The 18,609-nt window shown below is 42.5% G+C and overlaps 1 protein-coding gene across 1 annotated transcript; it reads left to right on the top strand.

Annotated features, from left to right (window-relative positions):
* Window positions 1-142: 142 nt before the first annotated feature.
* adam9b (ADAM metallopeptidase domain 9b) lies at window positions 143-18,159 on the top strand (the record flags this gene model as incomplete). Its single annotated transcript, XM_084456071.1, has 23 exons — window positions 143-186; window positions 531-607; window positions 995-1,092; window positions 1,233-1,309; window positions 1,416-1,491; window positions 1,625-1,701; window positions 6,912-7,101; window positions 7,213-7,275; window positions 7,467-7,538; window positions 7,667-7,839; window positions 8,134-8,224; window positions 8,728-8,858; window positions 8,989-9,160; window positions 10,053-10,142; window positions 13,305-13,500; window positions 13,618-13,726; window positions 15,001-15,181; window positions 15,290-15,376; window positions 15,474-15,579; window positions 15,906-16,047; window positions 16,167-16,260; window positions 17,826-17,869; window positions 18,042-18,159. 23 exons carry the CDS (start codon window positions 143-145, stop codon window positions 18,157-18,159), a joined length of 2,508 nt encoding a protein of 835 aa, XP_084312197.1.
* Window positions 18,160-18,609: the final 450 nt, after the last annotated feature.

The raw sequence follows: 18,609 nt of genomic DNA, 5'->3' as shown, positions 1-18,609 counted from the left end.
ATCAGTGACAATTGTGGTGATGTTAAATATTAAATATTAGGCTAGATACCAGTAATAGCAGAGAGTAGGCTAGGCTACTTCGTAGGGTTATGGTAGGCTTAGCCTAAGGTAAGTTAGGCTAACTTTGTCTAATGAATGAATTATGTTTCTAAATTATGTTTATGAGATCTACGGCCAGGAGCCTGGGTGCGCGGTGCGTGTGCCATTCGCAAAGCTATTGAAACACGTAGTAAAATAGACTATTAATCATTTTCAATAATCGAATAGATGGGCTACTCCTCTCTGTTTGTGGCAGAAGTGCGGCCTAGGCTACAATCATTCAACCAAATGCGTTCAGAAACTCTAGACTTCTCGAACCAGCCCAAATGTTTTAGAACACCTGCTACATCAGTTTAAAATTCAGCTAAATGCGTTCAGATAAACTCAACGTGGCCTTACTATTGATACTTGATAGACTTGTAGAACCAGTCCAAATGTTTTAGAGCACTCTTGTCACCTGTTTCTCAGCCCCTCCCCTCCCCTCCCTGCAGCCCTACCTGTGCCGAGAACAGCAGGCACACTACCCCTTCACCCGACCGCTGGACCGATACCACTGAGTGGTTATGCTGTAGAATCATGGTCTGCAAAAGTCTTTTGACTTTAGCATTTTTGCTTTTTTATAATCTTGGGATTGAGAGCAAAGGTGAGGTGTTCTCTTTCAATTATAAAGAGCCTAGTTCTTACTGCATGACGTTGGGATGACAATTTATCGAGACGATGTTGTAGTGGCCACTAGAACCAGTAGTAGGCTATCAGTAGGCCTGTGGGTTCATTGGATTTAATGTCTTGGGCCATTTTTATTATTATTTTTTATCTTTTTCTGTGGTTTGCTTGATGTGCTGCCTACCGCTATATATTGCCGTCCACACACAAGATGTCTCGGCTCTCCACAAGACAATTTTGGAAGTGTTTCACTGAGCTTACAGTATAATAGCAGTGTCTCCTCTACGTTCAGCTATTTTCAATGGACAGACATCAGACTACACTGTGGTGAATCCTCAGCTGATTCGGAGATGGACAAGGACTGCTAACAGACACCCAGAAACTAAGCAGGTAGGCTACAGTAGCTTACCTTGCCAAACAATTTAAGATGTTATTGTTTTTATGATGATGATGATTAGCCTATTGTTATTATTATTATTATTATTATTATTATTATTAATAATAATGGTGCGTGTTGAATACCATTTTAGAGGGAAGAAGCTGACCACCTAGCTTACTATTTGAACATTAATGACAACAAGCACATCCTTCATCTGGAAAAGAACCGGTATGATTTTAGTTCACTATTATCTTAAAGTAAGTAAGCAAGTAAGCAAAAACAAGTTTGGTTCAAATTGTATAGCGATCTGTATCTTTCTGGTATTTTTCTTCAGAGACTTCATATCGAAAAACTTTGCTCAGTTTTCCCACTCCACCGATGGAAACCCAGAGCTAAAGTATCCAGAGCATGTGAGTAAGACCGGTTCATTGATGTACAGTATATGGTGAATTACATCTGAGAAGTACGTGATGCATGTGGAGCTGGTATAAATGATAAGACCTGGTGGTAGTCATCTTGTTCAATGTGATGTGTTCCTTACAGGACGATTGCTACTACCATGGGCGAGTGGAGGGACATGAGGACTCGCTGGTGGCACTCAGTACCTGCTCAGGACTTAGGTATGTCTCCCAGCCTTTAGGAAACAAAAATATATTGCGATATTGGAAAGTAGCCTACAATATAATATATTAAACAATCCATTTCCATATATAGGAAACTAGTGGTATTATGTTCCAATATACTGCAATATATGAAAAGCAGCAAATCCTTATGTATTATTCTATATATTATGTATGTGGCATATATTATTCTGTATATTTACACCATATATTTTACATACTATAATATATTGACAGTTAATATATAGAGGAATATATTTTCTTTGCATAAGAGAGTCTCTAACTTCTCCCGTGGTTGTATTGCACTGTCATTGTTGCCTCTGAGTGGAAAACACAGATCATTGTTCGGTGTGTGGTTAGAATGTGGTGAATCTGTTGTGTATGTGGTGTTTTGTGCCTGGCGTTCTTTGTTGGCAGAATGTTGCATGTTGTTGTCACAGAGCACCTATGCCCCTTGTGCAGCATGATGATGGTTTAACCAGGGGTTAAATTGGGATTTGTTATGTGGGGGTGCTGTTTTAGCCAGAGCTCAACCATGGCAGATCTACTGCATCATCAACATTTAATTTCTTTTTACATTTTTTCTGTCTTTATTGTTAAACCAAGCCAGGTCCAGTCTGGCTTATGTGCGTGGCTGGCTTGTTTCTGTTCAGGACTGGTAGGACGGAAGCTTGTCATGCCACTGAAATATCTGTGAATTGAAATGACATGAAATAATGTCTGATAAATTACATTTATTTTTATTTATTATTATTGGACACATCAGTTCCAATGCTTCCAATGCTAATCCAGCACAATAAGAGCGGGATAGCCAGTTAGCTCATGAGCTCACAACAACTAGCAGCAGCTTCCATAACATTAATGGTAGCGGTCAGTGACTAAAGCAGTTACACTGATGATTCCTGTAACATTAGCTATTTTGCTGCATTTGGTTCAACTTCTGTTTTTGGACCTACAGCAGGTCCCCGATGGACAAGCTGGCGGGCCTCCAGCCGAATCCGCTGGCGGGTTCCTGCCCATTTGCACATCAAACGCCATGCGGACTGCATTATTAACGTCAGGGACAATGGTCTGTTAGTAATCCGAAATGCTCCCACTATTGCTGCACCACTATTCCACCGGTAGTTTATTGTCTATATCCTAGGCCATGGGTTCCCAAACTCCATCAATGTGGGCCTCCCCTCTGAAAACAGTGACACACCCGTGCCCCCCCAACCCCCCAGATTTGTCCATTTTGCAAGGCAGCTTTAGCTAGCCCATAACATTATACGGCTAAGTTAGCTCGGTGGCACCTGCTGCTAGTTAACGTTATGACGTTTTCGCACAATACATTCATGCCTGCGGGGGGAGACTCTGCACTATCCACAAAATCTCTCCCATTATTTATTTCGATCTTCTGACCTTTAAAATCACATTTCATTCATAAAACATTAGACATTTTAAAAATAAAAAACATGTTTTTCCTTCTATTTTTGTTTTCTAACCATCCCTCCGCGCCTCCCCTGAATTTCTCACAGTTTGGGATTGCCTGTCCTAGGCCCATTGGCCCTAGGCTTATGGATTTCTATTGCTAAATTAAACTTTCTCTGAACATTTTTTGGGTGACCCTTCCTTTCATAGTCCCCCAATTACTAAACATTTACCTGGTAAATTCATGTAAGGTATAACCTAATATATAATGGGTAATTACTGAGACACATATACTGTAGGTATAATTTCAAAACAGGAGTATTTCAAATGTTCAATTACTGCACATAAATTCAATAACTCACATAGCACCACCAGGTTACCACATTTTTGCATAGCTTCTATAACATCCAGTGACAAAAGAAAATCTTCCACACCGGGGCTTGAACCCCTAACCTTCTGCATGGGAGTCAGGTACTTTATCCACTAAACCACCGAGAATCTGGAATCTGTTGTGAGGATCTGGTGTGAGGTGTCATAGTGCAGTGGTTTTCAAACTGTGGTACGGGAGGCCCCCTCTGTTGGTACGCAGAGGACTCTTCCCAAAATTGGAAAAAAAGGGGGGGGGGGGGGGGATGTTTTAATGAAATAAAAAAGAAAATATTATAAAAACATAATACTACTATGAATGGAAATAGCGTTATAATATCACTGAAATTGAATTGAAAAAATGTTTTGTTTTTCTGTGAACACACGGTCATCGTGGGAGCACGTAGGCCTAGTCGCTGGCCCTGGTTACGTAGGTAAATGCGCCGGGTGTTCGCAACAATCAAAACAACACGGATCTGAACTGATGGCAAGATATTTAACAGCAGAGAAACAATGATGCAATCGTGGCTCAAAACGGGAACTCTCAGGAAGAGAAGTACAGAACAGGAGGATAATATTTCGAGCAGCGTGGTGAACATAGAAGAGGAAGAGGACATGGACTTGAACGCAAACCATAGTGGGCAGGAACCCAGCACAGGCTCCGCCAGCAGCGGCAATGAAGGCAGTCCCCGCTGCACCAAGCGGGGAAAACTCACAAGGAAATACGACTCGAGCTACATTAAATTGTGATTCACCTGGAGTGGGACCGAGGCGGATCCCGTACCACAGTGTGTGATATGTGGTCACATTCTTAGCAATAACTGTATGAAGCCCTCGCATCTGAAAGCCCTCGCAAACTTTGTTCTTTGTGATTGAATTATGTGTATTTGGATGGATGGATTTCTGTGTGTTTGAAGTGCAGTTGTCAATGCTATCTCTTGCTGTCGGTGTTTGTGTGTGTGTCTGTGTGTGTGCTTTCAGAAGACAGTCATTGTTGGACCCTTGTTGTTGGACCCAACACAGTGAATACCTAGCCTGGTACGACCATCCCGTTCTCGCGAGCTCACGTTCTGTTTCACTAACGCAGAACGGTCTGGCCTTCGCCTCCTCCAGAGCAAATATGCCAAAATCCAGACCATACCGGGCCAATCAGGGATTGCGTTTTAACTGCTGTCCCGCCCCACAGTGCAGTGGAAAGCAGCCCCTGATTGGTTCGTGTCCCTGCCGCTCGCTACACAAACATGGCGGCTCCCGAAGCAACAAGTGGTAACGTTAACATTAGAAGAATAAACGCAGCTTTAAGTGCAGTTATTGCAGAAATAGACTTAATCACAACACTTAAACAAGAACAAGAGTATGCACTAGCGGAGTTTCTCGACGGAAAATATGTTTTTGCCGTTCTTCAGACTGGATTTCGCAAAAGTTTGCTGAACGCTGATTGGCTGAAGGTGTTTGTCTGTCAAGGAAAGTACCCCTGCCCACGTAATCGCTCTCTATGGGGCGAAGGCCAGACCGATATTGCAGAGCGAAGCAGTGAGCTCGCTACATCGGGATGGTCATACCAGGCTAGTGAATACCCTGCTCTTTAAGCACTTTCTCCTTCCTTATATAGTGTCACCAATATGCTGGCTGACCTATTCAAATTGTTTGTATTTAGCCTGGCCTTCAAAGATGTCCATGGTTGCTGTAAAATAGTTGTTCATGTTCAACTTCCCTGTGTGTGTGTGTGTGTACAGTTATTGCTTTCACTTGCTGTGTTTGAATGAATACTTCACAGTTGGTGTGTGCGTGGGGGGGCTTTTTGTGAGAGTTGTAACAGTTAAAGCACTGAGAAAAGGGAACTCAATGAAATGAAAATGAAGTGAAATCCGTTTATTAGTCACACCACAACTGACATTAAATTTTACCCCGGTATACCGCCCTGCCATTTACTTTGACAGATTTTAGAACTCTTGTATATTATTGTCTTTTTGTACTATCTTGCATAATATATATTGTGTATACTGTGGATTGTGCCTTAATATACCACTTCTTTGTACATTTCTGTCCCCACTTTGCCTTTATGTGTTTTGTATTGGTGTGTGTATTTCTTGTATTTGTTGCTGCAACAAAATAATTTCCCTTCGACAGTGCCACTCCTACTGGTACTGTAGCACATTTGGTGCCCTAGGCAAATGCAATGCACTTCAACAGCACTAGAGACAATACCTTTTTTGTGCATGGCTGGAAGCCAGCGCACCTAGTATAGCATTTGTTGGGTTATCACTCCCTCCCTCCCTTACTCCCAACAATGTTGGCCTGCATCTCTCTGTTGGCACCACAAGGCCGTAGTCCCGGCACACCAAAATCAAGAAGGACACCAAAATCAACTTGCTAATCTTCTCTGCACAAGTAGAGTAGTGGTCAGAGCATTCGACTCCCACCCGGGAGACCGGGGTTCAAGACCCGGTGGGGTTGACTTTATGGGACTATACCCCAAACATCCACATGTTCATGATTTAAATTGTAATGGAATAAATTTGATGTAACTATCAAAAGTAAAAAAGGATTTGCCGAGGTTCGCTCAAAAAGGTTCAGTCTGGTTTATTTGCCAAAACATACAATTGCAATTGGACTCACCCGAGCAGAAGTAGTTAGTTTGTTTTGCGCGCCCTTATATTCAATGGTATACCCGGATATGATGTTTCTAAGATCCGATTGGCTAACTCATCATTACACACATCTATCTGTGTGTCTGTCTGTGTCTATCTATCTACCTATCTACAGATATCTATGTCTGTCTGTCTGTCTATCCATTAGGGGTGTAACAATATATCGTGCCACAATATATCGCAATACAGAAACGTCACATTACGTATCGTCAAGGTGAAAACAATATCGTGATATGTTTATTGTATATCAGTGAACGCTGGCTACACAACGCTGGTAACAAACACGTCTTTTGTCTAGGCCTATCCATGATATTACAACAGTTAAGATCTAAATTCACAAAGTGTAGTGGAGTAGAGATGTGGAGAAATGCACTATTGGTGTGAACAGCAGCACTACTGCAACGCTTCACACCTGCCCTTAGTGTATCGTATTGTTATCGTCAACCCAATATCGTGTATCGTGTCGTATCGTGAGATTAGTGTATAGTTACACCCCTACTGTCCATCTAATCAGATAGTATAATTCAAATGTCCTCTTTCTTCAGTTGATTTTTTTTTCTCACCAGGTGACTTCCGGTCAGGATGTTTTAAATATGTAATGCCCTTTAGTTATGTCGAAGTGTAATTTAATGTAAAGAAGTTCTATAATTCAAGCCCAATGGCATGTCAGCAATTTTTTTTGTGCCACAACAGGTGACTTCAGGTCAGAATGAATATTTAGTGCTAAATTAAGTTTTATTTGAAAAAACATTGCTTATGTAGCTTCACATTTCTTCTCTCCAGGGGTGTGATTCTCATTGGCAACAAGACTTATGGAATTGAACCAGTCCCACAGTCTGAAAACGGCGACCACCTCCTCTACCTCCTGAAGCACAGCCAATCGGAGGCCTTTGCCTGCGGAGTGACCAGTGAGACATCACACACAGAGAGTCATTCACCTTTCGACCCTGCCCTCTCATTGACACTTTTACGGGTAGAGATGACAATTATACTATTCACAATCAAAGCCCATAAGAGACGTGACAGTTGATGTAGTAAACTGTAAACACCCACTTACCCCCTCTTTCCTACCGTGTCTTCACAGAGAAAACGTCACCTACCTCAAACAAGATATGTGGAGCTGGCATTGGTTGCAGACCAGCTCAGGGTAAGACATCCCATTGTTTGTCAGTGTGCAGATGTGCTTCATCACTTTTTTGTGTTACTTTAGAAGTGGATCTCACAGCTATAAAATAACTGATCATTGTGTGTATACTGTATATACTGAGTCACAGTGTGTGTATAGTTGCCCTGACATCAGCATCAGATACGTTTGCTTTGCTTGTATCATGTCCACAGTATAAGTTTAAGGATCAGAATGAGACCGCGGTGCGAGAGGAAATGGTGGAATTGGCCAATCTGCTGGATGGGGTGAGAGGCTCCATTGATCTGCTCACACTGGACAACTAGAGCATATCCTGGTTGTGTGTCCATGCCTGCTTCTCCAAATTTGAATTAGCTGATGCTATCTCATTTGTTTTTCTCATTTGTCATTCCAGTACTTCAAGCTGCTGAATATTAGGGTGGTATTGGTGGCCTTGGATATATTTAAGGACAGCAATCCCTTTGATGTGGAGGCTGGCACAGCTGGGGATGTGCTGGCGAGGTTCGTGGCGTGGAGGAAAGAGACCCTGCTGCCCAGGATTAGGCATGACGTTGCCCAGCTCGTTGTGTGAGTGTGTGCTACTGTATATTCTATGTGTATTTTGGGTCTGTTAAGGACACAGTCAAATCATTTGAAACATTGCATTTAGTGTTCACACAAATGTACACACATCATGGAATAAGACTTTCTGTCTTGTTGTAAGAAGTCATTCTAATCTAAACAAAACCTATTCCTCACACTAGATAAACAAGTGAATGTTATTTTGTCTCAAGCATACTGTAGAGAGCTGTAGTGTAACCTGATCTACAGTATTCGGCTGCCTTTGTGCTACAGTATAATGTTTTCCGTTTTGTTCCTCAGTGGTAAATCCACAGCGTATCCTGGAGGGGTCCTGGGCATGGCGTATGTGGGGACGGTGTGTTCTGCGTCCTCGTCCGGAGGAATCAGTGTGGTCAGTTCAACTACCTTTTAACTTGTAGCACCAACTGACATTCAGGTCGTGTGAGAAAACTGATACTGTCTGTATTATTCATGAGGAGCTCTAAGGTAAATGACAGCAGTGCAGGTTACCATGAATAACACAGGAGTCAACGATAGCTAACACAGGAATCAAAGATGGATCGATGGATAGTTAAACAGTCTAAACTTAAAGACGCGCAAAAGCCTGGATGCAAAAGCCTGAACTTGATTGATCCCCCGGGGGGCAGGATTACACTGTTACAGCATCAAAAGACAATGGGAATGATAATGCCTTTGAGGATTTTTCTTGAAGATTCTCGATCGATGTGTGATGTCACATGACATTCTCAATTATGTCAAAGGCTCTGTGCTGACAAACTTCCAGGGAATAGCATTTCAATCACCTACAGTACCCTGGATAACTTCCGTTTTCATTTTGAGGATTCCAGACATGAGAATGGAGAACTTAACGATTTAACACAAACCTCCCTACAGTACAATGACTACAGACTGGCCTACATATCCACTGTGGTGGCCCACGAAATGGGCCACACTCTGGGCATGACCCATGATGACGACCGCTGCGATTGTAATGGAGAAAGCTGTATCATGTCCGCCACTGCCAGGTAGAAAAGAAAACTGCCAAATGTGAACCTAGAATAAATTAAATTTGATCTGGTTGGCCATGGGCGAACATTTGACCCAATGTGCACATTAAAATGGGCGTACAGTATTCTTTGTCCTTTTGCTCCCCAGTGGATCCACCAGCTTCAGTACATGCAGCGGGTACGACTTTGAGAAAATGATCCTGCGCGGGGGCGGGGTGTGCCTGAAGAACCAGCCCTCTCCGTCAGAAGTGGTCACCGTGGCCAAATGTGGCAACGGCGTGCTGGAGGAGGGAGAACAATGTGACTGTGGCACAGCAGAGGTACCGCCCACCTGACAACAATGGGGCCACTGTGTCGCATCTAGAACATCGCTACAGACACACAGAGTTGCCTAGCTATTGTTTATTTAAGTGATTACATTGTTATAACAGTATGACTATTCATGGTGCTCAGAGGCTACTTTAGTTTCTGCGATTTATTGTGAGGTCAGGGGCCCCAGGGTGAGAGGTCATGTTTTCGGTGGCGTGTGTTTGTTCTGTATAGGTTTGTTTCTTTGTTTGCTTGATTGTTAGCAGGATTACACAAAAACTACCAGACCGATTTTCATGATCGGTGGAGGCATGAAACATGGGCCAACTTGGAACCCATTACATTTTGGAGCGGATCCACCTGCCGGCTGTGACAAGAGCCAGAGCCGCCCAAAAATGGCCGCCCATTCACCTCGATTCATTTTTGGGACTTAGGCTCAGGAGCAAAAAATTCCCTCCATTCGTTGTCAATGGGGAGGGATTGAAACGGACATATCTTGATGTGGGAAGGTCACAGAGACACGGGTTTTGGACTGACATAAAGCTCTCAACCTAACATGCAGCAATACCAAACATGTCCTGCTTGCACGCACGTGCATATACACAGAGCCAAAAGAAAAGTTTGAGCAAAGCCAGCTCCCCGTTCGGGGCGCGCTAGAGACGCAGGGTTTGGTCTGGGCTGTGCGGGGTGAGAGCCCGGAGTGCACCAAACCCCCACGCCCGCAGGCTGTGACCCGAGGGGGGCGCCACAGAGCTTCCCAAACACAGCTGCCCATTCACCTCCATTCATTTTTTGGACTCGCACGCATGTGTGCGTGCACGGAGCCACGAAATGCATTAATGGGCTGAGGTCCGCTCTCCGAGCACCATTTCTAGTTTTAATATTGTCTTTGTTGTGTTACAGGAGTGCACAAACAAGTGCTGTGATTCTGCCACCTGCATGCTCACCCCGGGGTCGGTCTGTGCTCAGGGAAGCTGCTGCAATAACTGTCAGGTGAGCTTCATTGTGCATATACAGTACGACATACTGCATTGACGCAAAGCAAGCAAGACACTGTCTCTGATGTCTCTGAGATCTCTGAGATATGCTGGTGATTTTATATCACTAGCGCAAAGGAAGGTTTCCTCTTTCATGCTTTTATTATATTCTGATGCAATAGTCCATGAAGGCAAATCGAGCCCAACTTGGAGCAAATTGTAACAGAACCTTTTTTCACCACAGAACATTTGTATGAAGTCGCCAGAACACAATACTAAATAAAAGTCCTAATAAATCCTAGTTGCCGACATATGCCAAATTTGCATAAATTCAAGATGGCCGGCAATTATCAATAAAATGGCAACGATTATCAATAAAAAGGCATCAATTATCAATAAAATGGCATTTAAAAAATTATGGTGGGTCAAGTTTTCATACATTTGAGATTTCTATCGACTTCTAGATCAATTTTGAGGTGAGAAATTCGAAGAAAATATCCCATAAAACATTTGAACTGTTCTAACGGAACTACAGGCTATTTCCAGTTATTAAAGATCACCGTGTTTGGAGCGGTGGGCCTTTTTTTTCCCCTCAAGCAGGAGAAAGAGATGGACTGCTGAGTGCTTGAGCCAAGTGTTGCCAACTTGTTGTGAACTTGGCAATGTCCATAGATTGGTATCTAAGAGAACCCAGCAGTGTTGTCCAGCATGCCTTGATGGGAGTCACTACATCACCTACCATGGCCACCAGGTTCCACATATGACGAGATGTATGTCACAGAACTATGGAACTGTTGTAGTCTTTGATGGCTACAAAGATGAACCAACAAAGATGAACCAACAACAAGCCATCAACAAAACCGGTAAACGTGTTTGTCCCAGTGTTTAACAAGGAAACCCGGCAGCACTTCACAGTGATATGAAGAGAGGGCTAAACTAGAAAGGACTGGGTGCATCACAGATGATGCAAAGCATGATGGTGATGTGCTCATTGTCCAAACATCCATTGCCTCTGCCAGAACGAGAGACACAGTCCTGGCTGGTGACGACACAGACGTATTAGTCCTCTTGCATCATCCTAATCTGAACGCACATGAGCCATTTCTGGCACCAGAACCAAAGCGAGCAACAAAAGCAAGACGGATATGGGAAAGGGATTGGCAAAAAAAAGTGAAGATAACGTTCTTGTTCCTTGGAACAGACTGAGGCTACCAAATGGAGTGCAAAGGGAGGAGTGAAAACATTAACCCGAAAGATTGGGGGTGGCAGATTGTGGCTGGAAGATGTATGGCTGGAAGATGTATGGCAATAATCACTTATCAGCCCGCGGAACAACCACAACTAATGGAGGGATGCATAGTTGTCTGCTGTAGTTGCAAGAAAGACTGCAGCACAAAGAGATGCACATGCTGAAAACATGGACTCATGGGTTGCATTCATTAGTTGCTACCAGGGAAGCAGCTATTCTTCCTGGGGTCCACATATAAAAATACAAACATCAACATATTGTACACCATACTGTACATACACTTAACATTACCCTAAAACACATCCACCCAGCACCCACCAGATCACCCCTCTCAAACTCAAGGCATTATATTCAAATGATATATGATGTATTCCTAGCTGTATACTGTAACACAAAAAATGCCAACAATGATAAGGAAACAAAACTCAGCTTCCGCCAGGAAGGAAGGCAATAGACCAAGTACACATTAAACATGTTGTCCCCCACCCATTATGCATGTTCGCTTGTGGTAACAAGCCCCCTGCCTCTCACCGACTCTGGGACCTCCACCCACCTCCCCCCACCCCTACTCAATGCTACCATCCAGTGGCCAAACAAGTCCATGCAACTGTATGGCTGTACTTAAAGGAGAATGTTCGTTTTTGACAACCTGGACCTTATTTACGACATATTATAAGACGTTTGACTCACCAAGATAACTTTGGTGTAATTCGTCCTGTAGAAGAAATTTAAAATCCAGCGCGAGCCAAGTATATCCATGTAATGGCGGCGGACGGGGCACTGAGAATGCAGCTTCTAAAAAATCTATTTTCTGCCACGAAACAGTTTTCATCAATCTGTTTTTATGAATCGCTAGTTGTGCTTACATAGAGCGAGGGCTTGTTGTGGTTTTCACATGCCTCTAATATTATCTTTAGAAATGAAATATAGCTTCCCCACTTGCTCCAGCATGCATGCACACAGCACTCAGACTGGCTATTCTCCGTCTGTAGGCTACACTCGCGGCTCACATTCTCTACGCTACGATCGGCTTGTTGGTGCCTGGAATATTGTGTGCAATATGGCTGAATATTTATCCGATTTTGAGGATATAGAAGATGACTTAGAATATGATGGAAGCCGATCGTGGTGTAGATACTGTAACATCACAGGGACTCCACAGAAAATTTGGCAACAAATTAAATTCAGATTGAAGACATAGCGAGTGGTTTCCCATTTCTTAGAAAGATTTCAACCCCTGTCCCTTGTGGCTCCGTTCTGAAGGGCCACTACCCAGTCGAGGGCACTCCAAAACTAGGGGCTAGGGCTAAGGGGGGATATTGGGATTGGGCTTTGTCCCCCCCCCCCCCTTGTCCCCCCCCCCCCTTCGGCTATTGCTGGACATCGATTGACAGCCCAAATAAAAATTGCTCTAATAAAACCATCTAAATGAACATTGGTCAATTGTCCTTCATCCAAGTTGCAAGTAAAAGTCAAAATTCTTATATGAGAATAATAATATGTCACAGCTGCAACAGTCAAAGCCTCTTCAGTCAAACTTTTTCAATCAACATGTATTTATACTCAACAAAAAGGTTGGGTAATAAATAATGCCCAGGAAAACTATCCAAATTTGCAGCCTGGATATGAAGAAATTGTAGCATGTTTCTTTTACCACAGAGCATCTCTATGAAGTGTCTAGAACACCATGCTTACATTTCTAAGAAATATGAGCTGGGGAAATATGCCTAAAGTCTTTGTATGTGCACATTATAATATATGTATATATTAGCAAATTCGACATGTTGGCAACTAGGATTTGTTAGGACCTTTAGTATGGGAGATTTCATTGAAGTGCTCTGGAGTGAAAAAAAAGTCTGTTAGAATTTGTTTTAAGTTAAACGTTAGTTTGCCTGGACTACATTACTGAGTATTCTTTTGATGTTTCAGATCAAAGTTGCTGGAACACCATGTAGAGGGTCTGTCGATTCATGTGACCTGCCTGAGTTCTGCAATGGTTATTCAGGCTTCTGTCCCAGTGACTTCTACGTCATGGACGGCCTGACGTGTGAGAGCAACACAGCGTACTGTTACGACGGACGCTGTCAGACGTATGACTTCCAGTGCAAACATCTCTTTGAGAAAGGTAGTTCCATGTGATGTCAAACATGAGGCAGTACTGCATCTGACAGTTGTTTAGACATTGTTTTGTTCCTCTCATGTTTCATGTAGCCTTCTGTTAACATTTGTTATATTTTACCAGATGCAACAAAGGCAGCAGACATTTGCTTCCAACATGTCAACACAAAAGGGGATCTGTTTGGGAATTGTGGAAGTACCAGACCAGGGGTCTTTCTCCCGTGTTCTGTTGAGTAAGTACAGCATGATAGACTGGTTTGCATGTTGTATTGTTTCATTTTAGAGAGGACAAGCAAGAATATATTTTTTTTAATATATATATTTATTTATATATATATATATATATATATATATATATATATATATATATATATATATATATATATTATGATACCTGTTGGAGCACTATGGACACCAACTAAATACTGTACATCTGCTGTCAGCTTGACCTTGAACAGCTTGAACACTGGGGGTGGGGTTCCATTCGGAGCAGTATTTCTATTGGCTGTCAGTATTTTGTGTTAAAATTAGCCAAAACTTTTAATTAATTAATTCTAGCTGTTGCGCAGCACTGGATCAGGGCCGGGCGTTTTGAGGAGGAAGAGGAAGGAGACACATACCTCAGGGTCTCTGCCCGGACCCTATTTATTTAAAACTTCTTAAATTACAAAAATCTTTAAAATCATGTGTCCATAATCCAAATCCAAATAGTACAATATGTGTTATCTTCATGAGTGACAAACTGGCTGGAGTTTGCAAGGTTTTTTGGCTCGTTTTCCTAATTGCAGAGTAACTGTGGCTGTGCTCAATCAGTGGCCAATCAATCATCAACGTCTGATTGGTGGAGCTCGCGCTGTTGCACTATAGGATTGTGGGTAGTGTTTGTTTGTTTTTTCCATATGAGAGCAATAGTTGGAGGGGGATGGGATGAGGACAGAATTCAAAACTGTCAAATTGTATTTGAGATACTGAGATAATTCTGAAAAATGTCACTATATCTACCGTGTCAGTGAAATGTCATTTTTTCATGAACATAGGCATTTTTGCCATGAATATGAGGAGAGCATGGTTTCAGATAGCTCTAACAAAAAAAGGATAAATGTTACAGCTTATTTACACCGTAGGATTCCTGGATACACATTTTAGTAGGCCTACATACTGTGATGGAAATGAGTAGTGGGACTCTGGACTGAGCATAGATTTGCTGATTGACTGAATTGATTGGATTGAACATGGGTGGGACAGATGCCCTTTTTCCTAGATGACACTGCCCTTTTTCCTAGATGAACTCATCTGACCTCTGCAGGTGCTCAGGTCAACCAGAGTTCATCTTCTGTTTTTCATACGGCACTATTCAAACTGGATCTGAGATGATCACTTTAATCAACATAATGAGATGATTAGTGTGAGATGATTAATGAAAATAATCACAACAATAGATATGTTGCCCTGCTTCACAAGCGTCTCCACCAGGGGAACTGATGGCATGTCCTCTCTCCTGCTGCAGCAATGCCATGTGTGGGAAGGTGCAGTGTAGCAACGTAGACACCAACCACCCTCCTCCCGGCACCCACGTCAGTATCCAGGTGATCGACGGGTCTCCGTGTGTAAATGCAGACTTCAACCTCGGCAGCGATATGCGGGACCCAGCTTACGTTAACCCCGGGAGTCCCTGTGCTAAGGGGAAGGTGTGTCTCTCTGGATAATGGATTTTTTAAATATTTTTTTAAGAAATTGAGCTTTTTCCATAGATATTTGGTTTTGAAGTAGTCACTAAGAGGTGCAATTTCTTTCAGACCTGCCTCGACTTCAAGTGTGTAAACGCCTCCGCCCTGCTGCCACACCTGGACTGCGATGCCAGCAGCACCTGCAACAACCGTGGGGTGAGGAAGCAGCTTCTTGTGGAGGGTCGGATAGTCGCGCCGTCTCCGGACCTCCTGGATGAGCCTCATCGATATGTGTCGTTTGTGTTTTCCTCAGGTGTGTAACGACCAGGGGCACTGCCACTGTGAGAACGGTTGGGGCCCGCCCCACTGTGACAGGTCCGGGAGAGGAGGCAGTGCGGACAGTGGTCCGGCTATGATAGGTAGGCCTACCATGTCTTTCCCTCATGTTTATGTTTTTAAAGCAAAATATATATTTTTCTTGAAACGGTGGTGCACAGTCTCTTGCTAGACTTGCTAGTTAGCGTCTGTTTAAGTTCACATTTCATGACTGTCCTGGAGGGACCTCTGTAGCTTGCTAGACTAATTACTTAGTGTCAATTAAAGCTCACATTTCACGAGTCAGTCCCTAAACACCACGCTCAACTAGGCGTTGATCTCGAAAGTCTGGCATCACAAGACTATCATGACTGTCCTGGAGCGACCCCTGTAACTCACGGCGGTCCTGACCTCTGACCTTCGTTCTCAGACTACTCCCTCAGGAACGGCCTGTTGATCTTCTTCCTGTTGGTGGTGCCTATCCTGGTCCTGCTGATTCTGCTACTGCTCTACATGTTCAGACGGGACCTCCTGGGGCGCTGCTTTAAAGGAAGTTGCTCTAGACGTCACAGGTAAACAAGAACCCCTCAAAGCCTTTACACACATCTGAGTGTACGCAATGAGGTTGGCTAGTTTTGCTGATTTTTATGACATCAAGGTTTTAAAGATCTGTTGTTTTTTTTCTACACAGGTCACGGAACACAGCTAATTGCCAAGCCAACAGCCAGACAAATGACAAAACAAATTCCACAATGCATACGGAAGCACAGGGCACGCCTACTCAGGTAAACAAACAGTGTGACTTTTTATTTCCCTGTTCTTTCAAAGGATGTAGTCAGTCAGGTTTTTTCCACTGACTGTCAACACATGGTAAACTAGACTGCACTCAGGTAGAGCACCAACTTGCGCCTTATTTGGCATCTTTCCATAGCATGGAATAGGTACAGGGTCAGCTTGATTTCAACTTGATTCAACCTTTCCATCGCAAAATAGTATTCTGTAGTTGGCATCATAGCAATGCTTGTGATGTCATATTGAGTGTTTTTCCCATTTAAAGTGCTGGCTAGAGGGGTACCCTTCCTCTCGTGAATAAATAACACACATATAATTGTCTTTTTTATGTACTTTTATGGACCCGAGTCTGCCAATAAAGCTTTCATTCATTCATATGAACAAAATAAATACAAAACTGCTGCTTTCCTAGATCAGTGGTTATCAAACTTTTCAGGCTCAGGGCACCCCTTTTTCATCTACAGCACCCCTTAATTACATTTTAGTTTTCACTCAGCACCTTATACAGTATTCATGCCATCTTTTACTGACTTTTAGCATAACAGTATGATAGGCTCTGGCCTACTATAACAATTTTTTATTATTATTATTATTATTATTATTATTATAAGATGATGGTGACCACAACATTCAAACTAATTTGTTTTTTTATTCACTAAATAAGATATCAGGCATACCGGTGTACTGGGTACATAGTAGTGTTTCAGTTAGAACTGATTGAACATAATTTTGTACTTCACATTTAAACTGATTGAAAACCCTGTCCTAGATCAATCAACCCTGTATTAAGATCCTAAACATCCGCGAATTCAACTTCCTTGTTGAGTGCTACTTAGGGCGGTCGCGGGAGTCTCCAAAATGGAATAAATACCACACATATGAACACAATACTGCTTTTCCTAGATCAATCTTGTATTAACCAAGATATCCGCTGGAAAAAATAATTATCATCATGGAAAGAAATATGAGGATGAGGAGTCATAGTTTGTTTACAATGTAGAGAGGTAGTCGTTGCTGCCCTCTAGAGGTGGGTCGGAACTCCTTTACTTTAATAACAAAAGAAAAAAATAATTTGTGGATCCACCCTGTAATTCAGATCCGCTCCAAAATCTAATCAAGTCCAGGGTACTTTGGGCATAACATTATGTACCAAGTATGAATGTCATAGGGTTATTTGTTATCAAGCTATGGTGTGAACAAAACCCATCCATCCAGCCACCCACACACACACACAGCAGTGAATAGCCTACTTGTGCGCCGCAGTGGTGCAAGTAACAGTTCAGTGATAGCCTTGTATGCAAGCTCACATCCTACTAGACTGAGCTTGTGAGATCAGGATGGTCTCTGGAGGTTAGTCCATTCATGCTGAACATATTAATGTGAACAAGAACCATGGCTGATTAAGACCATCTAAATGTACTGGTTACCCTAGTAGGGATTAATGAAGACAATCTAAATCTACTGTTTTCCCAATTAGGGATGCTCTGTCACTGTTGTTTCACTTCTTTCACGTTCTGCGGTTGTAACTCTCATATCTTTGTTTCTTATTTGATGACAGATGATGCCTGCATATCCTAAATCTGTCTCTGAGCCATCCTCCAGGTATGGTGTCACATTAAGTGGTCCAGTATGACTTGTGTGGGCTGTAAGGATTTGTGTGACTCATCCTTTGGGCATGACCTGTATCATGTCCTTCTAGCATATTACATTCAGAGAACGGTTACATACATTATGTCCGATTTGTGTTAGATTCTTTTTTATGTTTCCATTTTAGTACTGGAGAGCTGGATTACTGGAATACAACAGCAGCCCCCATACCACCACAGCCACCTGTTCTCCAGCAGGGCCCTGGGGTCCCCAAACCCATCCCATCCAAGCAAACACTGCACTGATAGGGGCTTCTTTAAAGGATAACTTCACCTTTTTGGACTTTTTGGTCTATTCTCGGTCTATCTTACATGAACCTGACATGACGTAGAGACTATAATTTCCCTGATCGCCTCAGTATTTGCATTGACAATGGACGTCAATGGGGCCAATGTAAGACAGACCGAGAATAGGCCCAAAGTCCAAAATAGTGAACTTTAACTTAGATGAAAAAAAGATGTTTCACTACATGAAATTATTTTCTTACTTGTACTGCATTGTCCGCATTCTCTTTTGAATATTGTTAAATGTGTTACCTTTGATACTAGATAATATTTGTTACAATTAGGCATATCTGAAATGTGTCACTTTATAAGAGTCATGTTTATTTAGAGATAAAAATCATTCATTCATGTACTGTACATAGAATTATTAGTAGGCTACATAGCCAGAATTATATTTTCAGCAACAATATT

The sequence above is a fragment of the Borostomias antarcticus genome (genome assembly GCF_949987555.1).
Source record: "Borostomias antarcticus genome assembly, chromosome: 22".
NCBI lineage: Eukaryota > Metazoa > Chordata > Actinopteri > Stomiiformes > Stomiidae > Borostomias > Borostomias antarcticus.
This window is presented reverse-complemented; position numbering and strand designations above follow the sequence as displayed.